This window comes from Coenobita brevimanus, chromosome 61 (assembly GCF_032717465.1).
Source record: "Coenobita brevimanus isolate Jiangsu-jjx chromosome 61, ASM3271746v2, whole genome shotgun sequence".
Taxonomy (NCBI): Eukaryota; Metazoa; Arthropoda; class Malacostraca; order Decapoda; family Coenobitidae; genus Coenobita; species Coenobita brevimanus.
In genome coordinates, this window is record NC_137014.1 from 25,326,959 (window position 1) to 25,348,870 (window position 21,912).

Below are 21,912 nucleotides of genomic sequence, written 5' to 3' on the forward strand. Positions count from 1 at the left end.
CCCAAATTGCTAAATGTGGGAGATTTATTGGCATCAGTTTTGTTTTCTATGAAATAAACTGATCTTTTAGAATATTTTTCTTTTACTATATCTGTCCTGTGAAATTATTAATGAATAAGTACATGAAGCAATGAAGCCAACAGTGCCACTTGTGTTGGTTGAACAATCTCTGCAAACGACTTTGCTGGGGGGGGGGGGCACAAATGTGCAGCTACATCTCTGCACAAGGGTATAAGGAAAACAGATTCTACACCAGAAGACTAATGGGTGTGTAAAAGAGTTAAGGTGAACCACATGCTTAGCTCATCACCACAAGAAATATTCTTGAAGACCTGGCAGTTCAGTCATGAATAATGACAGACTTTGGTCTGTAAGTAGACTGCTATAATAAGGTTATAATCCATTTCAACTAACAATGATGCCTGGTGTTCAAAAAGAGCTATTACAACTATTCCTTAAAAATGTATACATTCCACTGATTCACAAAGAATAACCAGAGCAAAGTTGCATGGTTATACTTCAATCTGTTAGTATATATCATGAATTGTTGTGCATGTGAATGCTTAAATTAACCCTTAAACAATGAAGGAACTGCTACTTCTATTTCTCCATCCAGCCCCATCTGTGACAAGAGTACTTGCATGAACCTTTGTGTATATGATATGCTTAACCCCTTTTGGGCAATGACATACAGTATTTTCCTGCTACTTACAGATTCTTTCGGTTTCAGGGAAACATCTGGTTGTGATGGTGTTAATAAAGGCTACAGCTAACCTCCATCTTGAAAACTCTCTAAAGCAGAATAAAATCACCTGGCACTAACAATAACAGAATGCAAAATAAATCATCAGATTGAGAGGATTAACCTAATCTTCAATTCTGGGATCACTCATTTTCGTTTCTGTTTCTCCATCCTGCCACCTTACATAACAGGAGCACTTCGATCATTTGTATCAGTCTTCTTCAGCATCCCCTTCTTGAACTTCGTTATGGCGGTCAGCAAGGCAGCTCGTTCCTTACTGTCATCCTCACCAGGGAAGGATGCAATAGACGCAGATCCTTGGGTAGCAAGGGGGGATGGAATGGGGGACACAGGGGTGGGAGGTGCTGGTGGGATTGGGGAAATAGATGTGGGTGGTGTGGGTGGAACTGGAGTCACTGGGGTAGGTGGTGGAGGGGGAGGGGGAGGACTGGGTGAGAAAGGGGTGGTAGAGAGTGGAGATGAAGCAGGCATACCTTGTACTGGGGTGTTGCTGGCAAGATTTGGAGTGTTACCTGCAAGAAAAGACAATGTTCACAGTTCATTGAAAAACACACAAATAAAACTTCTCATCTCCATGGCAAAAATGGCAGCCGAAAATCGCCTACACTACAGATAAAAAATATACAATGATCTCTTGGTTATCATGAATACTTGGTACAACACCTAGTGTGTGATAATGAAACAGGACGAGAACAACATTGTGCAATAACAAAAGTACAGAATCTATGGGATTTATCCTAATTGGTACTAGGTACCCCAATTGTAAACAGAATTTTTTCCTTTTACAACCATTAAGACCCACTATATACATACATACTGTCATGGTAAGCAGCAGAAACACAGATAAGCATGGTTAGGCTAACAGAAAATGATGAAAAGGGGGCAATAAGGAAGAAACACGTACCACACAAAGACCTGAGATGGACTTGAGGTAAGAGGTCCTGAGGCAGAGGGTTAGAGAGGTAGTCTCCATCACATGGGATTAACTCCTCTAGTACCATCTCATCTTTGAATCCCTCCAGGCCATCAGAAACCACAGATTGCACCATTGTTGGCAGAAATCAGCTCAGGTGCACAATAACAAAGTTTTTTTTTCTCCCCCCTCCCCCACAAAAAAAAAGGCAGGAATGCAGACTTTTATCTACCAGTGATGGCGAACCAAACGATCACTGTATACTGAAAAGTTCCGATATGAGAATGTAATGCCATACTTTTGGGGATCCCAGCAAGACCGCCACTAGGATAATGAGCCCAGCCTTGAGTGTGAAATCCAGGCCTCTTCAATTCTTGGGACTTACAGCTTCTCCTTGAATTATATGATGAGTATTGAGGAAATTTGATTTCTTCCAATGAATGTATTATTAACCCCTTAACCGCGGAGCGTCACTTTTGTGACGCTTGGGAGCAAGGGATCATACCGCGGGGCGTCGCTTTTGTGATTCTGTGTTATTTTGAATTCACCCGGGCTTCCAAGTGGGGACTTGTATCATCATTCAGTACTGCCAATGTCCAACACTAGTCAGCACTCCTAATCTCATCTGTACTCCCATCCATTGTTGACAATTTAGCCATATCTCCCCGTTCTTGACTCCCCTCCCAACCCCCCCTCCATTACCCTATCCTCTCGCCTGCCCGGCCGTGCTACGCTAAGTAAATCTTCCCTGGAATTTTTCACTGATTTCATCCATTGAAATAAGCCCTATGCCCTATTCTTATACAAAATAATATATACAAGAAAGAGTATAAGGTAAGTGAGAGTGCCATACACCTGGAATTGGCTAATTATCACCTGACAACACCTCACGTGCACTCGTTCACTAATTTTCGCTGTTTATTTCCCCTTGAAATATCCCATATAATCTATTTTCGTAATAAATATACATATAAGGAGGGAAGGGAGAAGCCTAAGTGATATTTACATTCACCTGGAACTACCTAATTTATAATGTATTGTCTAGATTTCCTGCCAATCATTTCACTGCTAAAATTAGCTGTGTCATGAGGCTAAACGTTGGCAGTACTGATTTCCCTAGGTAGGCCACCACCCCGGCCCACCCTTATCAGTTCACTCTCATCTTCCAGTGTGGGGGTACGTCTGTTCGCTCTTGCTAGCTTCAGGGCCTTTTCACCCCCATGCAAAGGGCCCTGTGACCTTTACCCCCTACTAAACCTCGTGTGGAAAGAGGTAAAGGGCTGACAATTGATAAAAGAGTGACTACGATCTTTCTATTGAGTAAAACAGTGCAAGTGGAATTGTAAATAATGTGTAAATAATGTGTAAACAGCAAGTGAAAGTAATGAATGTAAATATATGTGAACAGTGGAAAATAATTTTATAAGTTACTTCAAGTGACAGTGCATAACACAGTGTAAATAAAATAGAAATGTAAATAATGTAAATAAACTAGAGAACATAAATAGAAATGTAAATGAGTAGTATTATAAGAATACGAGTATATACCCTAGGAGTAATGAAAGTTTCACTCTAGCATGTCTGAATACTATGAGTTATGAGAGTGAAACTGAAAGTGACATTCACTCTCAATGCTAGTATACAGGACAAGAAAGTGAATGCTATGTATTTTACTGAAAGAAATTGAATCCCTACAGTGACAATAAACTAATACTACTGAAGGAAACTTATAGATAAAAACTGTAGATATATATAAGTGTTATACAGTAACAGAAATATAAAGTGTGAGGGGTTTTATGAATAATAAATGACAGAGTACAAAGAGCGAACTAGCGCAAGTGCGACGGAAAGACGCGCTCGTAATTTTCATTGCTTTCACAGTGTTTTCTTTTTTGGAGTATGGATCCCAAACTACTTGAAAATCATAGAGTAGTCTTTATAGTGTTAATATCTGGCTGTGGTAATCATATTACGGTTTGTCGGGAAGTGTAAAGTGAAGACTTCGTTACCCAACTTCAGAGGTCTCCACAAGTCCTACGGTAACCGACGAAGGCTCAACAAACATTCCAGGAGAAAGCTGAAGGTATGTGCCATAAGCATATGTAATCTTAATATTCTAGGACTAATAACTGATTTTTGGCAAATATTTCTTGAGAGTCTGTCGGAGCCCGAATAACCCCGCGGCACACACAAAACATTGGTAAACATGCCTGCGGTGTAGGGGTTAAGCCTAACTGGAGTGATATAATTCCCTGTTTTTGATATGCCCAAGGTACAGTAAAAGTCCTATCATTCGGCATCTATGGGACCGGGATGATGCCGTGAAATGGGGTGCTTCTGAAAAGCCTAGTATTCCGTCAGATGGCTCCACTGTAGTAGTAAACACATTCCCGCGCTGTTTAAAATACATAATTTTATTTGTTAAATATTTACACTGTTGTGTGAAATTGTGATTCATGGTAATGTCATACGCCGTAATATAAATAATACAAATAGAACACGTATATATAACGTATCATGAATTGTTTATATTTATCATAAACTGAAATTAAAATATCACTGATGGCATGTGATGGCAATCCGCCATTTCAGTGGTCCTATATTATTTAATTTCTGCTACATTTAGTGCAAGTTAGATTCTTAATACACAATTTGTTCAGAGTGTAAAGTACGCCTAGTGGGTATCTTGACTCATCCAGTCTCTATGTGGGCAGAAAATTAATGTTGAGTAAATACTGGCATTCACCATCATAAATCATCCGGTCTGAGGAACCGTCCCAAAACCAAGATCGTTTACGCGTCATTTTTTGCCCGGTCTCACCGAGTACAGACGGCTGTGGAAGGTAGACAAGCCAAGACATCGCCTCCAAGCGATCCACAAGATTCACACGGAGTCAAGTTCAGTATTCACGATTATATATATATATATATATATATATGTTATGTATATATATATACATTATATATATATATATATATATATATATATATATGTTATGTATATATATATACATTATATATATATATATATATATATATATATATATATATATATGTTATGTATATATATATACATTTTATATATATATATATATATATATATATGCAAACGTGAGAACACATGACGAGTAAATACTACTGCATCCTCTTAAATGTCTACCCCCAGTGAGATTGCATCCAGGTCAAGAGGACTGGTATGTGCACAAGCTACTGACTCAGTCAGTGGAAGATCTTACAAACATATGTGTGTGGACAGGTGGCCTGGAGACAGTTCTCACATGACCATACCATTAGGGACTTGCCAAGAGGGGGCAATGCGTGTGATATTGATGATAAGATGACCTTAAGGTATTTATTTGGCAGGCACTTGGTGAAATGTAAAAATTAAAATAACCACTAGTTCTCAACAGAAAAAGACAAAACTTCACGGTAACACTTTACAAAAAGCTACAATGATACATATGAATATGACTCACTCATGGTGCAAGGAAGCTGCAGGGGAAGGTCTCTCTCTCTCTCTCTCAGATCAACAGTCAGGAACTCACATTACTGAACTACGTGTGTTTGTGGGTGTGTCCATTTACGACAGTAATGTAACCAACGTCGGGTACAGGGACATGAGAAATGGGCGTAGCTTAGTTAACAGCTAGAGAGGCAAGATGTGGGAATGACAATTACACAAAGATATCTCTCAGTGAGACACACTGCCTATACAACACTTATGAACTAATGACGAATGTTATGAATATAGCTCGTTTCTACTCTGAGTGAATCCGTGAAATTACATGCCATCAAAATAAAATTTTTCATGGAAACTTGACATCCCTCGTGAAAAAACTTAAACATGGGACTGTCTTGTGGTGCGCATGCGTGAAGGAAGCAAGCAAAATGTTGAATGCCAGTATTTACTCAACAGTAAATTTCTGCCCACAAAGAAACTGGATGAGTCTAGATACCCACTAGGCGTACTTTACAGTCTGAACAGACAATGTATTAAGAACCAAATTTGCACCAAATGTAGCAGAAATTAAATAATATAGGGTCACTGGAAGGACGGGTTGCCATCACATGCCATCAGTGATATTTTAATTTCCGTTTATGATAAATATAAACACTTCACGATACGTTATATATACGTGTTATATTTGTATTATTTATATTTCGGCATATGACATTACCATGATTCACATTTTCACAGAACAGTATAGATATGTAACAAAGAAAAATATGCTTTTTAAACAGTGCGGGGCATGTGTTTTCTGCAACAGTAGAGCCATCTAGTGGAATACTAGCTTTGAAAGCACCTCATTGGATTTGCCGAATAATAAAAAAACCCACCCACTCAGTACCTTAACTCCTTAACTGCGGGGCGTCACTTTTGTGACGCTTGGGAGCAAGGGATCATACTGCGGGACGTCACTTTTGTGATTCTGTGTTATTTTGAATTCGCCCGGCCTTTCAAGTGGTGGCTTGTATCATCTATCAGTACTGCCAATGTCCAACACTGGTCAGCACTCCTAATCTCATCTGTACCCCCATCCATTGTTGACAATTTAGCCATTTCTCCCCGTTCTTGACTCCCCTCCCTACCTCCCCTGCAATACCCTCTCCTCTTGCCTGCCCGGCCATGCTACTAAGTAAATCTTCCCTGGAATTTTCCACTGATTTCATCCATTGAAATAAGCCCTATGCTCTATTCTTATATCAAATAATATATACAAGAAAGAAGTAAGGTAAGTGATAGTGCCATACACCTGGAATTGGCTAATTATCACCTGACAACACCTCACGTGCACTCGTTCGCTAATTTTCGCTGTTTATTTCCCCTTGAAATATGCCGTATAATCTATTCTCGTAATAAAAATATATATAAGAAAGGAAGGGAGAAGCCTAAGTGATATTTACATTCACCTGGAACTACCTAATTTATTATGTATTGTCTAGATTTCCTGCCAATCATTTCATAGCATACATATTAGCAGCTTTCACCCCGCTGACATTGGCAGCATTGCACTTCCCCATAGGCAGGCCCCCACACTGCATTCAGTTTACTGTCGTCTTTCAAGGTGAGAGCACGTCGGATTCGCGCCTGCCCAATTCCGCAGCTTTTTAGCCCCATGCAAAGGGCCCTGTGACCTCTACCCCCCACTAAGCCTTGTGTGGAAAGAGGTAAAGAGCTAAGTGACTGCTGTGGAATGTGAACTGGCTAATTTGTCAATGAAAATTATAGACAGTGACTACGATCTATCTGGTGAGTAAAACAGTGCAAGAGGAAATGTAAATAATGTGTAAATAATGTGTAAACAGCAAGTGAAAGCAATGAATGTAAACATAAGTGAACAGTGGAATATAGATTTATAAGTTACTGCAAGTGACTGTATAACACAGTGTAAATAAAATAGAAATGTAAATAATGTAAATAAAATAGAGAATGTAAATAGAAATGTAAATAAGTAAGTAATCCCTCTAATATCCGAACGCCCAATATCCGAACATCCCCACTAACTGAACATAATCGTCCCGGGATCCAATATTCCCAAAATGGGCCAAAAAAACGCAAAAAATTATAAAAAATCTGACTTTTTTCCCACCCGTAATTTGAAATTGCCACGTGGCGCCGAAAAGCTGTTACACCATGGTCCCTTCACCCCTTCCTTCCTCCCCCCCTCCCCCATCAGGGTTGCCATTTGGTATTTTTCATTACAAAGTGTAGGCCAATTTGGTAATGAAAAAATCATTTGGTAATGAATCAGAATAATGCATTACCAAATGGATTTTTCACAAGTATGAGGATACAGAGGATGGAGATGGTGGATTGTTTGCTCTCTCTGATTAATTTGGTAGCCTATATAGCATGATAATAATCAACATGCTGTTAATTATAAGAAGAGTGATTACAAGTATTTCCACTTGTGTACATAATTAGTGAAGAATAGATGCTAGCTTTACGAATTTGGTAATGAAAATTAAAAATGGTAATGAAAATTGAGGAGTTTGGTAATGTGGCCGTTGCGATCTGGCAACTCTGTTACCCCGATCAACAGTCACAGCCTAAATCCGATCGAGAGCAGATACTTATAGCAGTGCAAGCCACAGGTGCTTGTTTTTTGTGAATAAACAGTGAATAAACTGCAATACCTCGCCACTAGAACACACGGGAATTAACAGTGTTGTGCAGTGTTAAGAAATTAGAATTTAGAGTGCAGAGGATTAACTGTGGACTGCAAACTGGCGGTTCAAACCAGTCCAGAAGCCAGGGACTTGTAAGTACCCAAAATGTTTAATATTATATAAACTCACCTTTAAAACCTCATTTTATGGTTCTTTTGCATTTATTTCGATCTTTTATGTCCCTTATTGGTGTGATTTGGGTCTTAAATAGGTGCAATGCATGTCCAGAGGGAGTTGTATAGGTGTTTTTCTGAGTTAGGGTCCATAAGTACAAGTCCAGGAGGCTGGGGCCCAATATCCAGACAGGATCACTACCCGGACATGCCTTTGGCTCTATTACATTGGATATTGGAGGGATTACTGTAATATAAGAATACGAGTATATATACTAGGAGTAATGAAAATGAGTTTCACTCTAGCATGTATGAATACTACGAGTTATGAAAGTGAAAATGAAAGTGACAGATTCACACTCAACGCTAGTATACAGGACGAGAAAGTGCATGCTACGTATTTTACTGAATGAGAAATTGAATGCCTACAGTGACAATAAACTACTATTACTGAAGGAAACTTAGGGATAAAGACTGAAAATATATATAAGTGTTATATGGTAACAGAAATATAAACTGTGAGTGTTTTTATGAATAATAAATGACAGAACATCAGCAGCGAACGATCACAAGTGGGAAGGTCATACGCGCTCGTAATTTTCATTGCTTTCACAGTGTTTTATTTTTGGAGTATGGATTCCAAACTATTTGAGAATCATAGAATAGTGTTTCTAGCGATAATATCAGGCTGTGGTAATCATATTACAGGTTGTCGGGAAGTGTAAATGGAGACTTCGTTACCCAACTTCAGAGGTCTCCACAAGTCCTACGGTACTCGACGAAAGCTCAGCAAACATCCCAGGAGAAAGCTGAAGGTATGTGCCATATGCATACTTAATTATAATAATCTAGGACTGATAACTGATTTTTGGTAAATATTTATAGAAAGTCTGTTGGAGCGCGAACATGCCCGCGAGACACACAAGTCAGGCAAAAACAACCCTGCAGTTTGGGGGTTAAATATATTGGTGAACACTGTCATCACCACTTATGGTAATACAACTGTGTCTGGAGAGAATGCTGTATACTGTACAATACTGCAATGAATACAGAACTATACCTGAATCTGAAATATATATATATATATATATATATATATATATATAAATTAGTGAACATATACAAGTGTAATGACAGTAGGCCTACAAGTCAGATAACACTTCCTGGATGGCCGACATGATACGGAATATTACCTACCAGCTAAGTACATCACTTATATTGGTGAACTCATCACTACTTATATTATTACAAATATGTTTGGAGTGAAAACTGCATACAGTACTTTTTCCAAACACAAAATAAAAGTCGGAAAATTACATAAAATAAAGTGAAGGAATATGAATTGGTAAGGTCTTTCTGATGAATGTTAAACGTAAATTTAGCACCATTCTTTTGTTCATTTTTTTGTTTACATGTGAGAGGGAGAGTACTGATGCAAACAGTAATGTATTCCATTAACCCCTTAATAACCTCCGGCATTGGAAAACCCTTTACAGTACCAATGTCAGTGATGTCGAGTTAGTGAGCTATGAAAAAACTGTGAACAATTATGGGAAGGGAACGAAGGTCACTGGTATGTTTACACGACTCTACGCTACGATTCCAAGCAGTCAGGGGGTCGGTTAATCTCAGATGTTTTCGCCCATTTGGTAAATGCACCATAACTTTGTAACTTCTCTCGTGAATCATAGTGAATCATAGCATGGGTTTAGGAAGCTAAATAACACATTACTAGGTGCGCCAGACGATTATCTTCACATCTTTAAGAAAATGGAAGAAATTTAATCCGTCTTTGAGTACGCAGAGTAAGTTTCTTCCATTCTTCCGAAATCAATTTATTTTTCTTAAAGATGTGAAAATAATCGTCTGGCTCACCTAGCAATGTGCTACTGTATTTAGCTTCCTAAACCCATGCTATGATATCGCTATGAGTCATGGAAAAATTGATTAAGTTACGATGTATTTACCAAATGGGCAAAAACATCTGAGATTAACCGACCGCCAGACTGCTTGGAATCGTAGTGTAGAGTCGTGTAAACATACCAGTAACCTTCGTTCCCTCTCCATAATTGTTCAATTTTCTATATAGCTCACACTAACTTGACATCACTGACATCGGTACTGTAAATGGTTGTTCAGTGCTGGAGGTTATTAAGGGGTTAATGAGATATATTACTGTTTGCACGTTAAACACAAAAATGAATTAAAGAATGAGCGCTAAATGCACGTTTAACTTTCATCAGAAGGATCTCAGCAATTCATATTCCTCCAGTTTATTTTTAAGTATTTTTCTGACTTTAGGTTAGGTTAGGTTTGATTAAATTATTAGGTACAGTTAAACTCGGTTAGGTTAGGTTTAGTTAAACAGGACAGTCCCTTCCACCATTATGCTGACGAATAACAATACTAGAGCTGTTACAGCCGTGCAGCTAAAAACAATGGGGAAACTGATTTAACAGGCAACTTTTATTTATGGGTAATGCATTACAGTATCAGTGGTTCATAGGCTACGCAATTACTGGTAAATGTCATTTTCAAGAAGGCGTCAAGAATGAACGAATTTCAAGAATTAGCGAGGGGGCTTGGAACATAACCCTCGCTAAATTGGTGGGGGTGGTTACTGTACTGTATGATACTAAGCAATATTGTAATCAATACAGTACTAAAGCTGAATCTGAAAAAATATAGAAATTAGTGAACATCTATCTATTAGTGAACATACATAAGTGTAATGAAACATTAGGCCAAGTCACAGATAACACTTCCTGGACAGCGAGATGATTCCGGACATCTGCCGAACAATTAAATCTATCTATCTATCTATCTATCTATTGCCAGACGCCTCAATCCCGTTTGGGGTGGCCACAAACAAACCGCCTCCAAGTCCCCCTGTCCCCCGCCATTTCACTGCCCTGCTCCCAACTCACACCCCCCTCTCTCATATACCTCTCCACCCCATCCCTCCATCTCATCCTCGGCCTCCCCCTCCCTCTTCCCCCCTCCACCTCACTCACATACACTCTCTTCGTCAGTCTTTCACCCTCCATCCTCTCCACATGGCCAAACCACCTCAGTGTGTTCCTCATAACGCTTCCTATCACATCCACATCCACACCACAACGCTCCTTTATATCCTCATTCGTCAGCCTGTCTCTCCATGTGACTCCACAGGCTCCTCTTAAATAACTCATTTCCACTGCTCTCACTCTTGACTTGTGTCCTTCCAACAATGTCCAAGCTTCACTTCCGTACGTTAGAGTTGGTATCACAATACTGTCATGTAGTAACTTTTTCACTTCCATGCTCACTTCCCTGTTTCGTATCACTGCTTTCAAAGAACCAGCAACCTTTCTTCCCTGCTGTACCCTTTCAAGCACTTCACCCTCAAAACCTCCATCCTTACTCATCACACTACCCAAGTACTTAAACGTACTCACATTTTCCAATTCCTCACCATCCAACCTCGCTGTACATTCACTAACTTCACCTCTCTCAAAGACCATCACTTTACTCTTCCCTATTTTCACTTTTAGATTCCGTTTCTTACACACTCTTTCAAACTCATCCACCAAGCCTTGCAGCTCCCCTTCGTCTTCACTTAACAACACAGTATCATCTGCAAACAACAGTACAGGGAGTTTCCAAACACTATCCTCTCTCACCAGGGCCACTCCAACATCCACTACCCTACCTTGTACCTCTTTTATTACCCCATCCATGTACAGATTGAACAACCATGGAGACATGACACATCCCTGTTTCAAACCAACTTTCAAAGAGAAAAATTCACTTAGTTCACCATCCACACGCACTGCAGCCTTCGTACCATCGTACATACTCTTCACAGCATTCAACAACATCCCATGTACTCCATATATTCTTAATACGTTCCACAATCCTTGTCTATCCACCCTGTCATATGCTTTCTCCAAATCAATGAAAGCCGCATACAACTTCTTTCCCTTCTCTAGAAACTTTTCTAATAAAGATCTAAGAATGAATATCTGATCTACACAACCTCTTCCCTTCCTAAAGCCTCCCTGTTCTTCTCCAACTAATTTCTCTGTTCTTTCTCTAACTCTGTCTGTAAGTATCCTACCATACACTTTTCCTATTATACTAAGAAGACAAATGCCCCTATGATTACCACACACTTCTTTTTCCCCTTTTCCTTTGTACAAGGGAATAATTATACCTGACTTCCAATCCTCCGGGACTCTACCTTCCTCCCAGGCCAATCTGCACATCTTCCACATCCATTCTACTACTATCTCTCCCCCATGCTTCAGCATTTCACCACACACTCCATCAATTCCTGGGGCTTTCCCCGATTTAACTTTCTTCATTACTTCCACAATTTCTATCCTACTGATTTCTTCTTGTCTTCTCACCTCCCTCCTTCTCCCAGCCATTCCCCAGCCACTTATACTCGCATTACTTCCATCCTCTACGTTCAACAATTCCTTAAAGTGTTCTCTCCATCTGTTCACTTTTTCTCCCTTCTCCACTAGTAATCTGCCATTTTTATCTTTCACTCCCCTGCTAACTTCACTTCCACCCTGCCTTACTCTTTTCACTTCTCTCCAGAACATTTTCTTACAGTCCCTCCACTTTACACTCAAATTCCTTCCAAATTCCTCATCCACTCTCTTCTTACTCTCTCTTACTAATCTTTTCACCTCTCTCTTTCTTTCCACATATAACTCTCTCTTCCGCCTCTCAACTTCTTCCATGCCCCTATTTCTCATCCATTCATTGTATGCTTTCTTCTTTTGTGCCACAGCCTGTTTCACCTCTTCAGTCCACCACGCTGTTCCTTGCACCCCCCTCCGTCTTCTCTTCCTTCCACACACCACATCACATGCTGCACATATTTCTTCTGTAAATATCTTACATACACCTTCCACGTCTCCCATCTGCTCCAATTCATATTTGCCCAATCGTTCCTCCACTTCTCTCTTATACTCTGCCTTTTTCTCATCCTCTTGTAACCTTGCCACTCTCCTTGCAACTACTCCTTCCTCTCGTCTTTCCCTTCTATTCCTCCATCTTACTTGCATTCTAATTCTGGCCACCACCAAGTAGTGGTCAGAAAGTCCACTCCCCCAACCTCTATACACTCTTGCATCCTTTACACATCTTCGCATCCTTTCATCCACACACACATAATCAATCATTGCCTTCCTTTCATTCAGTTCACCACCCACCCTTCTCATCACTCGCCATGTATACCTGTGGATCATTTTATGCCTGAAGAGGGTATTGGCTATCACCAACCCCCTCCCAGCACAAATGTCCACTAACGCACTCCCATTCTCATCTATCTCAGCAGGCACACCCCACTCACCAACTATTCCATCCACCTTCACATTCCCAACTTTACCATTCATATCACCAATCAAAAACACTCTCTCATTCCTTCCAAACTTTTCCATGCACACTTCCACATTTGTCCAGAACTCTTCTCTCACTCTTCTAGCATGATCTTGCGTTGGTGCATACACACACACAATCGCCCACATTTGTATTCCAACTTTACCCACACAATCCTTGACCCAACTGATCCATACTGTCTTATGCTCTTCTTCCATCTTTTACTCAAAACTATACATACTCCTTCCTTTGCCCTCTCATTCTCACCTACTCCTGCACATATACCCCATCCATACTCCCATTCTCTCACACTTTCTCCTCTCCATTTTATTTCAGTTATTCCACATACATCCACTTTCGCACCCTCAAGCACCTGGACAATCTCTCTCTCTTTCACCTCTTCATTCGCTCCTCTTACATTCCATGTACTCATTACCAAGTCCTTTGTCCGGTCCTGGGTTGTCATCATTTGGTCAGTCCTTGTCCGAGGCTTCTTGGGACTATTTCTCAAAACTGCCGAAATGTCGGATCTACCGAATAATCAGCTGCCGAATAATAGGACTTTTACTGTAGTTAGTCGAAACATGACCAAAAAGATAGGCTCGAACTCTACTTAAAAAGGATAGCGTGAGTTTCGGTTGATTTCAGGTATACGGGTCTGTTTACTCCCTAGTACACCATGAGGGCTGCCCAGATCGTGCTGATTGGAGAAGGTAGTTTGAAAGCCCGAGACAGGATGTTTGCATTTCTTTTAATGATACTTCCAATGTTAACAAACCCAATTTCTCAACGCACTGAATACTGACTTCTCTCAAAATGATCTACCTTAAATGATCTATTAAACAATAACAAGGTGCTGTCCTTCCTGGTTGCAGGTGGACTTGGGGAGGATCGATATTTATTACTGCAACTCTCCACTATCGTACTAAAAATGAGACATTTACATGTGTCAGTCAGTCCAGATCACAAGTGGACTCAGAAGTAACAACAGGTTTAGCGAAAACAAATTTTCAACCTAGGGAGCAACATTATAACATATGAATTGATCTGATTTCATTACTGCACAGTTGAAAGAAAAAAAAAAAATCTTAATCCTATATTAAAAACAATCACGCTCCGATACCTTAATAAGAAAAGAAAATCAGTATTGTGCCCACTTACATCTCAAGTGTAAGTTTACATAAGTGTGACGATGTGGTTGGCGAGATTGTGATTTGGTTGGTGCTGTGAATGAGATGAGAGATGGTCATGGAATAACAAATCAAGAATTATGCTAATGATTACAAATGTTACTCATTCTATTCTCCACAGCTCACAACATGAAGGGAGTGATCAACGTAAATAACAATGTGGAAATAAATTGGGGGAGGGGATATAAGGACTTTAAGTACTGACCTGTGAATGAGACGAGAGATGGTCACGGAATAACATGCACGATGCGTGCTCTTGTTTATATAGGGGGACCAGTTCGATTATGCCTGAGGGTGTCAACTCCCCAATTTCTGTTATTCCTTAGCACCCATGTCACGAGTCGTTTGCTCTGTAACTGACCTGTGGGGTTTATAGTGTTCACAAGAATTAAACGACAATGGTTAAAATTTGAGAACCGTTGGTAATGATCTCATCACTTAATATTAAATCTTTGTTATGGGGTTCGGACGCTACTTATGTCGGTTAAGTCCAGCCATGGATATACACGTAGCAGCCAAAAATTCAAGGTTAGCATCTCACAGGATGTCAAATTAACTGCCTCTCCCTTCTGAGACTCGTCAATTAATGTTCTATCATTGAAATGGATTAGGACTGAAGGATATCCCTGAATTTACTCAATCGGAAGACTATGAAGCCTCAGCTAACTTAAATGTTCGCCAAATCTTTGTTACCAGTGTGTCTCATGGAGGAAGAGGGGGGAGGAGTGTAATCGGCTGATGCAATACCTAACACAAATTGCATAACACATAGATGTTTACCTCCTACATCAACTCTACAATACAAAAATCACACTTATACTATACTTATATTACACTTATACTAAATTACAGTCATCAACAACACTTATACTAAATTGTACTTAATTACCAAATTACACTCATATTACACTTATATTTCACTTATACTAAATCATAACCTAACCAGCTGGCACCATAAGAAGATGCCAATGAAAGCTACCAAACAAAAACTTAAACTAAGTAAGCTCTGGCTTAACCCAGATGTAATTATCATACAGTCAGAAATGCTAAAGTACAGGCATCCCAATTTATCTGACAGTGCATTACCTGACATGCATCATTATCTGACAAAGCACTGAATTATCTCACTGAATTAGACCATTATCCATTTTTTACTGCACTAACGAAGTATGCATGGAAACTACAGCACAGTATATAGTTTCATACTGCCCACAGCTCCTTGCAACACCCCCATGCCACCAACAATTCCCAACAAAACAATGCTGCCTGTCCCACCTCAGACTCAGAAAGCTGGATGGTCATTGTTTGTCATGGAGTTTGTGGCCCTTCTTGCCAGACCTGAGCTTTTGCAAAGGCTTATATTGCTTGCCCCTGTGTCGTGCATATGCCTCTAAGTCGTTATTTGGAGAATAATAAAATGTTTAAGTAAATAAGCAAGTAGCTCTCACTGTCCCGGTCTCCTTTGTGAAATGTAACTTTTGTAGATAATCTTTCGGTTCTGCTGTATTTATAACCACTTACGTATTGCAGTGCCGGCAGGTTAGGTTATGAGTTAGTATAAGTGAAATATAAGAGTAATATGAGTGTAATTTGGTAATTACTGTATGTACAATTTTGTATAACTGCTGATGATTATAATTTAGTAAGACCTCACTATAACGGACTAACTGGGGGAGGCGGTGGCTCAGTCAGTAGAGAGGTGGCCTGCAGTCCTACTGGACCCAGGTTCAAATCCCCGCTGGGGCAGGGAACAATTTAAGGATTTGAATTTCTTAAAATCAGACTTTACTGATCTACCAGAAGACCCGCCGACATGTCGTAAAAATACCTCCGCTAATACCAATACACCAGTCCTGTATGAGACAGCCCTAGCATGTATTCAATATGGACGGTGGGTGTTAGCACCGAAGTGGTGACATGTAGAGGTGTATGGTATGTAGGAGGACTACTGGGCCTTGACAGCAGGCTGTGAAGCCTATGCCCAGAGCCGGACAAAAAAAAAAAAAAAAAAAAAAAAAAAAAAAAAAAAACATTCCGAAAAATGCAAATTTCCGATAAAAGCAACATCCAAATTCCCCCTGCTAATCCGGACTTTTTCCGATATATCAAACATAAGTCCAGATCGCATGAATGGTTTTTAAACTGTTTTGACTACCATTGTGGTACTGTACTGTTATAACTTCACTACATTAATCAAATGGTATAATATATAGTACAGGTGTATAATAATACTGTACTGTGCACTGATAATCATGTCTTTCATTTACCTTATTGTGGTGAACGTAGCTGAAGTAGTCAGACAGTCCAGACTGCTTCTGGCTTTATTGGACTTTTTCCGATATACTATAGGAATTTAGTGGCTCAGTGGGTTAGAGCGCTCCGCTCTGACCGAAGGGTCGGAGGATTGAATCCACCCAAGGGTCATTGGTAGACATCAGGAAGGGCATCCGGTCATAAAATGCTACACGCTTCAGTCCAAAAGTCCTCTACCCAGGGGCAACGCCTTAGCCCTTTGTGGATACCTGGCGTAAAACCAAATTATTATTTTATTATTTTATTTTATTATAGGAATTTAGTCCGGTAGCTCCTCAAAAAGGAGCACTTTGAGGATTTGTTGAATGTAGAGAGTGAGAGCAGTGTGAGTATAAGTGGTTGGGGAATGGCTGGGAGAAGAAGAGATGAGAGGAGGGAGGAAGAGATCAGTAGGTCGGAAGTAGTGGAAGCGATGAAGAAGATTAAGCTGGGAAAGGCCCCAGGAATTGATGGAGTGTGTGGTGAAATGCTTAGGTATGGGGGTGAGATTGTTGTGGAGTGGATATGGAAGTTGTGTAGATTGGCTTGGGAAGAGGGAAGGGTTCCAGAGGACTGGAAATCAGGTATAATTGTTCCTCTGTACAAAGGAAAAGGGGAGAGAGAAGTATGTGGTAACCATAGGGGTATTTGCCTTCTTAGTGTGACTGGTAAATTATATGGTAGAATACTCATTGATAGGGTTAGGCATATGACAGAGGAGCTAGTTGGAGAAGAACAAGGGGGATTTAGGAAGGGAAAAGGGTGTGTAGATCAGATATTTGTTCTAAGATGTTTAGTGGAGAAGTATTTAGAGAAGGGAAGGAAAGTGTACGCTGCCTTCATGGACTTGGAGAAAGCTTATGACAGAATAGATAGGAAAGGTATGTGGAAGGTATTAAGAATATATGGAGTGGAGGGGAAATTGTTGAGTGCTGTGAAGAGTATGTACGAGGGAGCTAGGGCTACGGTGCGAGTGGATGGTGAGCTGAGTGAGTTCTTTGATCTCAATGTGGGACTGAAACAGGGGTGTGTAATGTCTCCATGGCTGTTTAATATATATATGGATGGGGTTGTAAAGGAGGTACAAGGTAGGGCAGTGGATGTGGGGGTGGCCCTAATGAATGAGGGTGAGATTTGGAAGCTTCCGGTGTTGCTGTTTGCTGATGATACAGTATTGTTGAGTGAAGATGAATGGGAGTTGCAAGGTTTGGTGAATGAATTTGGGACAGTGTGTAGGAGGAGGAAGCTGAAAGTTAATGTAAACAAAAGTAAAGTTATGGTGTTTGAGAGGAATGAAGTCACAGAGTGTGCAGTGAGGTTGGATGGTGAGGATATGGAGAATGTGAGTGCATTCAAGTACTTGGGTAGTGTGATGAGTAAGGATGGAACTTTGGGGGATGAAGTACGTGAAAGGGTACAGCAGGGAAGGAAGGTTGTTGGCACACTGAAAGCTGTGATGAGAAATAGGGAGGTGAGTATGGAAGTTAAGAAGTCACTGCATGATGGTATTGTGATCCCTACCCTGACGTATGGAAGCGAGGCGTGGACCTTGCAAGAGGGGAACAAGTCAAGAGTGAGAGCAGTGGAAATGAGTTACTTGAGAGGAGCATGTGGAGCGACGTGGAGGGACAGGTTGACGAATGAAGAAGTGAAGGAACGTTGTGGGGTAGATGTGGATGTGGTTGAAAAGATTAGGAGAAATACACTGAGGTGGTTTGGACATGTGGAGAGGATGGAGAATGAAAGACTGACTAAGAGGGTGTATGTAGGTGAGGTGGAGGGAGGGAGAGGGAGGGGTAGACTGAGGATGAGGTGGAAGGATGGAGTTGAGAGGTATATGAGGGAGGGGGGGGTGAGTTGGGGGGAGGGGAGTCAAATGGTGGGTGACAGAGTGACTTGGAGGCGTTTTGTCTGCGGCCACCCTTTGCGGGATTAGGGCGTCGGGCTATAGATAGATAGATAGATGGATAGCTCCTCAAGTCCAATAAAAGCGAATTCCGGTCTATTGAAGTCCGTTATATCGAGGTTTTACTGTATAGTATAAGTGTGATTTTTGTATTGTTGAGTTAATGTAGGAGGTAAACATCTATGTATCATGCAATTTGAGTTAAGTATTGCATCAGACGATTACACTCTTCCCCCCCCACCCTCCATGAGACATGCTGGTAACAAAGATTTGGCGAACAAAGTTAGCTGAGACTTCATAGTCTTCTGACTGAGTAAATTCAGGGATAGGCCTATCCTTCAGTCCTAATCCATTTCAATGACAGAACATTAATTAATGAGTATCAGAAGGGAGAGGCAGTCAACACAACATACTATGAGACGCTAACCTTGAATTTTTGGCCGCTGCGTGTATACCCGTGGCCCGGCTTAACCGACATAAGTAGTGTCCGAACCCCATAACGAAGATTTAATATTAAGTGATGAGATCATTACCAACGGTTCTCAAATTTTAACCATTGTCGTTCAATTCTTGTGAACACTATAAACCCCAGAGGTCAATTACAGAGCAAACGACTCGTGACATGGGTGCTAAGGAATAACAGAAATTGGGGAGTTGACACCCTCAGGCATAATCGAACTGGTCCCCCTATATAAACAAGAGCACGCATCGTGCATGTTATTCCGTGACCATCTCTCGTCTCATTCACAGGTCAGTACTTAAAGTCCTTATATCCCCTCCCCCAATTTATTTCCACATTGTTATTTACGTTGATCACTCCCTTCATGTTGTGAGCTGTGGAGAATAGAATGAGGAACAGTTGTAATCATTAGCATAATTCTTGATTTGTTATTCCGTGACCATCTCTCATCTCATTCACAGCACCAACCAAATCACAATCTTGCCAGCCATGTCGTCACACTTACATGAACTTACACTTACCCCCCCCCTTTGTTTAGTCCAATTCTAGATTTAGTTTGAGATGTAAGTGGGCACAACACTGATTTTCTTTTCTTATTGAGGTATCAGAGCATGATTGTTATTAATATAGGATTGAGAAATTGTTTCTTTTTTATTCAACTGTGTAGTAATGAAATCAGATCAATTCATACGTTATAATATTGCTCCCTAGGTTGAAAATTTGTATTCACTAAACTTGTTGTAACTTCTGAGACCCCTAGTGATCTGGTCTGACTGACATATGTAAATGTTTCATTTTTAATACAATAGTGGAGAGTTGCAGTAATAAATATCGACCCTCCCCGAGTCCACCTGCAATCAGGAAGGACGGCACCTTGTTATTGTTTAACAGATCATTTACGGTAGATCATTGTAAGAGAAGTCAGTATTCAATGCATCGAGAAATTGGTGCCGACAGCAAAATTCGAGCGATGTAGCACATCTCAAACTGCTTTAATCTAGCTAATTTTTTGCTAGGGAGTAGCTTAATGTATTGGCAACACTGTGTCCATGCAGTTGTAGTACTGAGTTTGGGTCTACGTGGGTGGGTAACATCAGTGTGCCACTGTCCGTTATAGCATCAGAATGTCGTGAAAATCACGCCATTTTTCCGCATCGTTGGGCTGGAGGAGGCTGTTAAAACTGTCACATGGACCCTTCTGTCCCTTCATTTAATGATTCTTCAGAAGAGAAAGACCTGGATGCCTATTCTGGGGAGGAATATGAGCCAGTGGACAACACTGAGAAAGGGGAATCCACCATTCTCCTCCCTCCCGTTCTCTCTCATCCCGCCCAGCTGGGTGGGAAAACATTGCTCACGCCTTGGGAAACTGGGCTAAAAACACGACAGACGGCCATCCTGCTCTTATTTCTCCTATAAGGAGTACTTTTTTGGGCTTTTCCTTGACTTGTATGTCCTTTTGGATTGTTTTATGCAATAAAATTTTTTTCCGTTTTTGGTCTGGTGGGTATAAAATTGCAAAAATGCCTGGGATGGTGTGGGTTAACATATATGAATGCTATTCTTATATCAGCAAGCAGTGTATATGTGTTCTGTACCTTCTCACTGATGTGGTCAGCCTGAGATAGTCTGTTACTGATGACCACTCCTAGGTCCTTCTCCCTTTCTGATATGTGTAGGGTTGAACTTCCTAACTTATAATCCCAGTCTGGTCCTTTTTCACATTTACCAAACTTAATTACATGACACTTGTCCACATTGAATTTGCTTTTAGGAAGCAAAGAGGTTGTGTAGATCTGATATTCATTCTTAGATCTTTAGTGGAAAAGTTCCTAGAGAAGGGAAAGAAGTTGTAGGCGGCCTTCATGGATTTGGAGAAAGCATATGACAGGGTGGACAGACAAAGATTGTGGAAAGTATTAAGAATATATGGAGTAGAAGGGAAGCTGCTGAATGCCGTGAAGAGTATGTATGATGGTGCTAAGGCTGCAGTGCGTGTGGATAGTGAACTGAGTGAATATTTTTTTTTGAAGGTTGGATTGAAACAAGGACGTGTCATGTCTCCATGGTTGTTCAATCTGTATATGGATGGGGTTATAAAAGAGATACAAGGTAGGGCAGTGGATGTTGGAGTGGCCCTAGTGAGAAAGGGCAGTGTTTGGAAACTCCCTGTTCTATTGTTTGCAGATGATACTGTGTAGTTAAGTGAAGACGAAGGGGAGCTGCAAGGCTTGGTGGATGAGTTTGGAAGTGTGTGTAAGAAACGGAATCAAAAGGTGATTGTAGGGAAGAGTAAAGTTATCGTCTTCGAGAGAAGTGAAGTCAGTGAATGCATAATGATGATGAGAAGGAAATGGACAATGTGAGTGCATTTTAAGTACTTGGGTAATGTGATGAGTAAGAATGCAAGTTTAGAGGGTGAAGTGCTTGAAAGGGTACAACAGGGAAGAAAGGTTGCTGGTTCCTTGAAAGCAGTGATAAGAAACAGGGAAGTGAGCGTGGAAGTGAAAAAGTTATTACATGACAGTATTGTGATACCAACTCAAATGTATGGAACTGAAGCTAGGACCTTGTTGGTGGAACAGAAGTCAAAAGTGAGAGCAGTGGAAATGAGTTATTTGAGAGGAGCATGTGGAATCATGTGGAAAGACAGACTGACAAATGAGGAAGTGAAGGAGCGTTGTGGTGTGGATGTGGATGTGATAGGAAGCATTAGGAGAAACACACAGGT

General features: G+C 40.5%; 1 protein-coding gene across 1 annotated transcript in view; it reads right to left on the reverse strand.

The window, feature by feature from the left end:
• Positions 1-922: 922 nt before the first annotated feature.
• Positions 923-21,912, reverse strand: part of LOC145403713 (PX domain-containing protein kinase-like protein) — a 1,006,790-nt gene continuing 985,800 nt past the window's right edge. The window contains exon 15 of the mRNA XM_080275395.1: positions 923-1,275. Coding sequence (XP_080131521.1) covers positions 923-1,275 — 353 coding nt within the window. The remainder of the gene's footprint in view (positions 1,276-21,912) is intronic.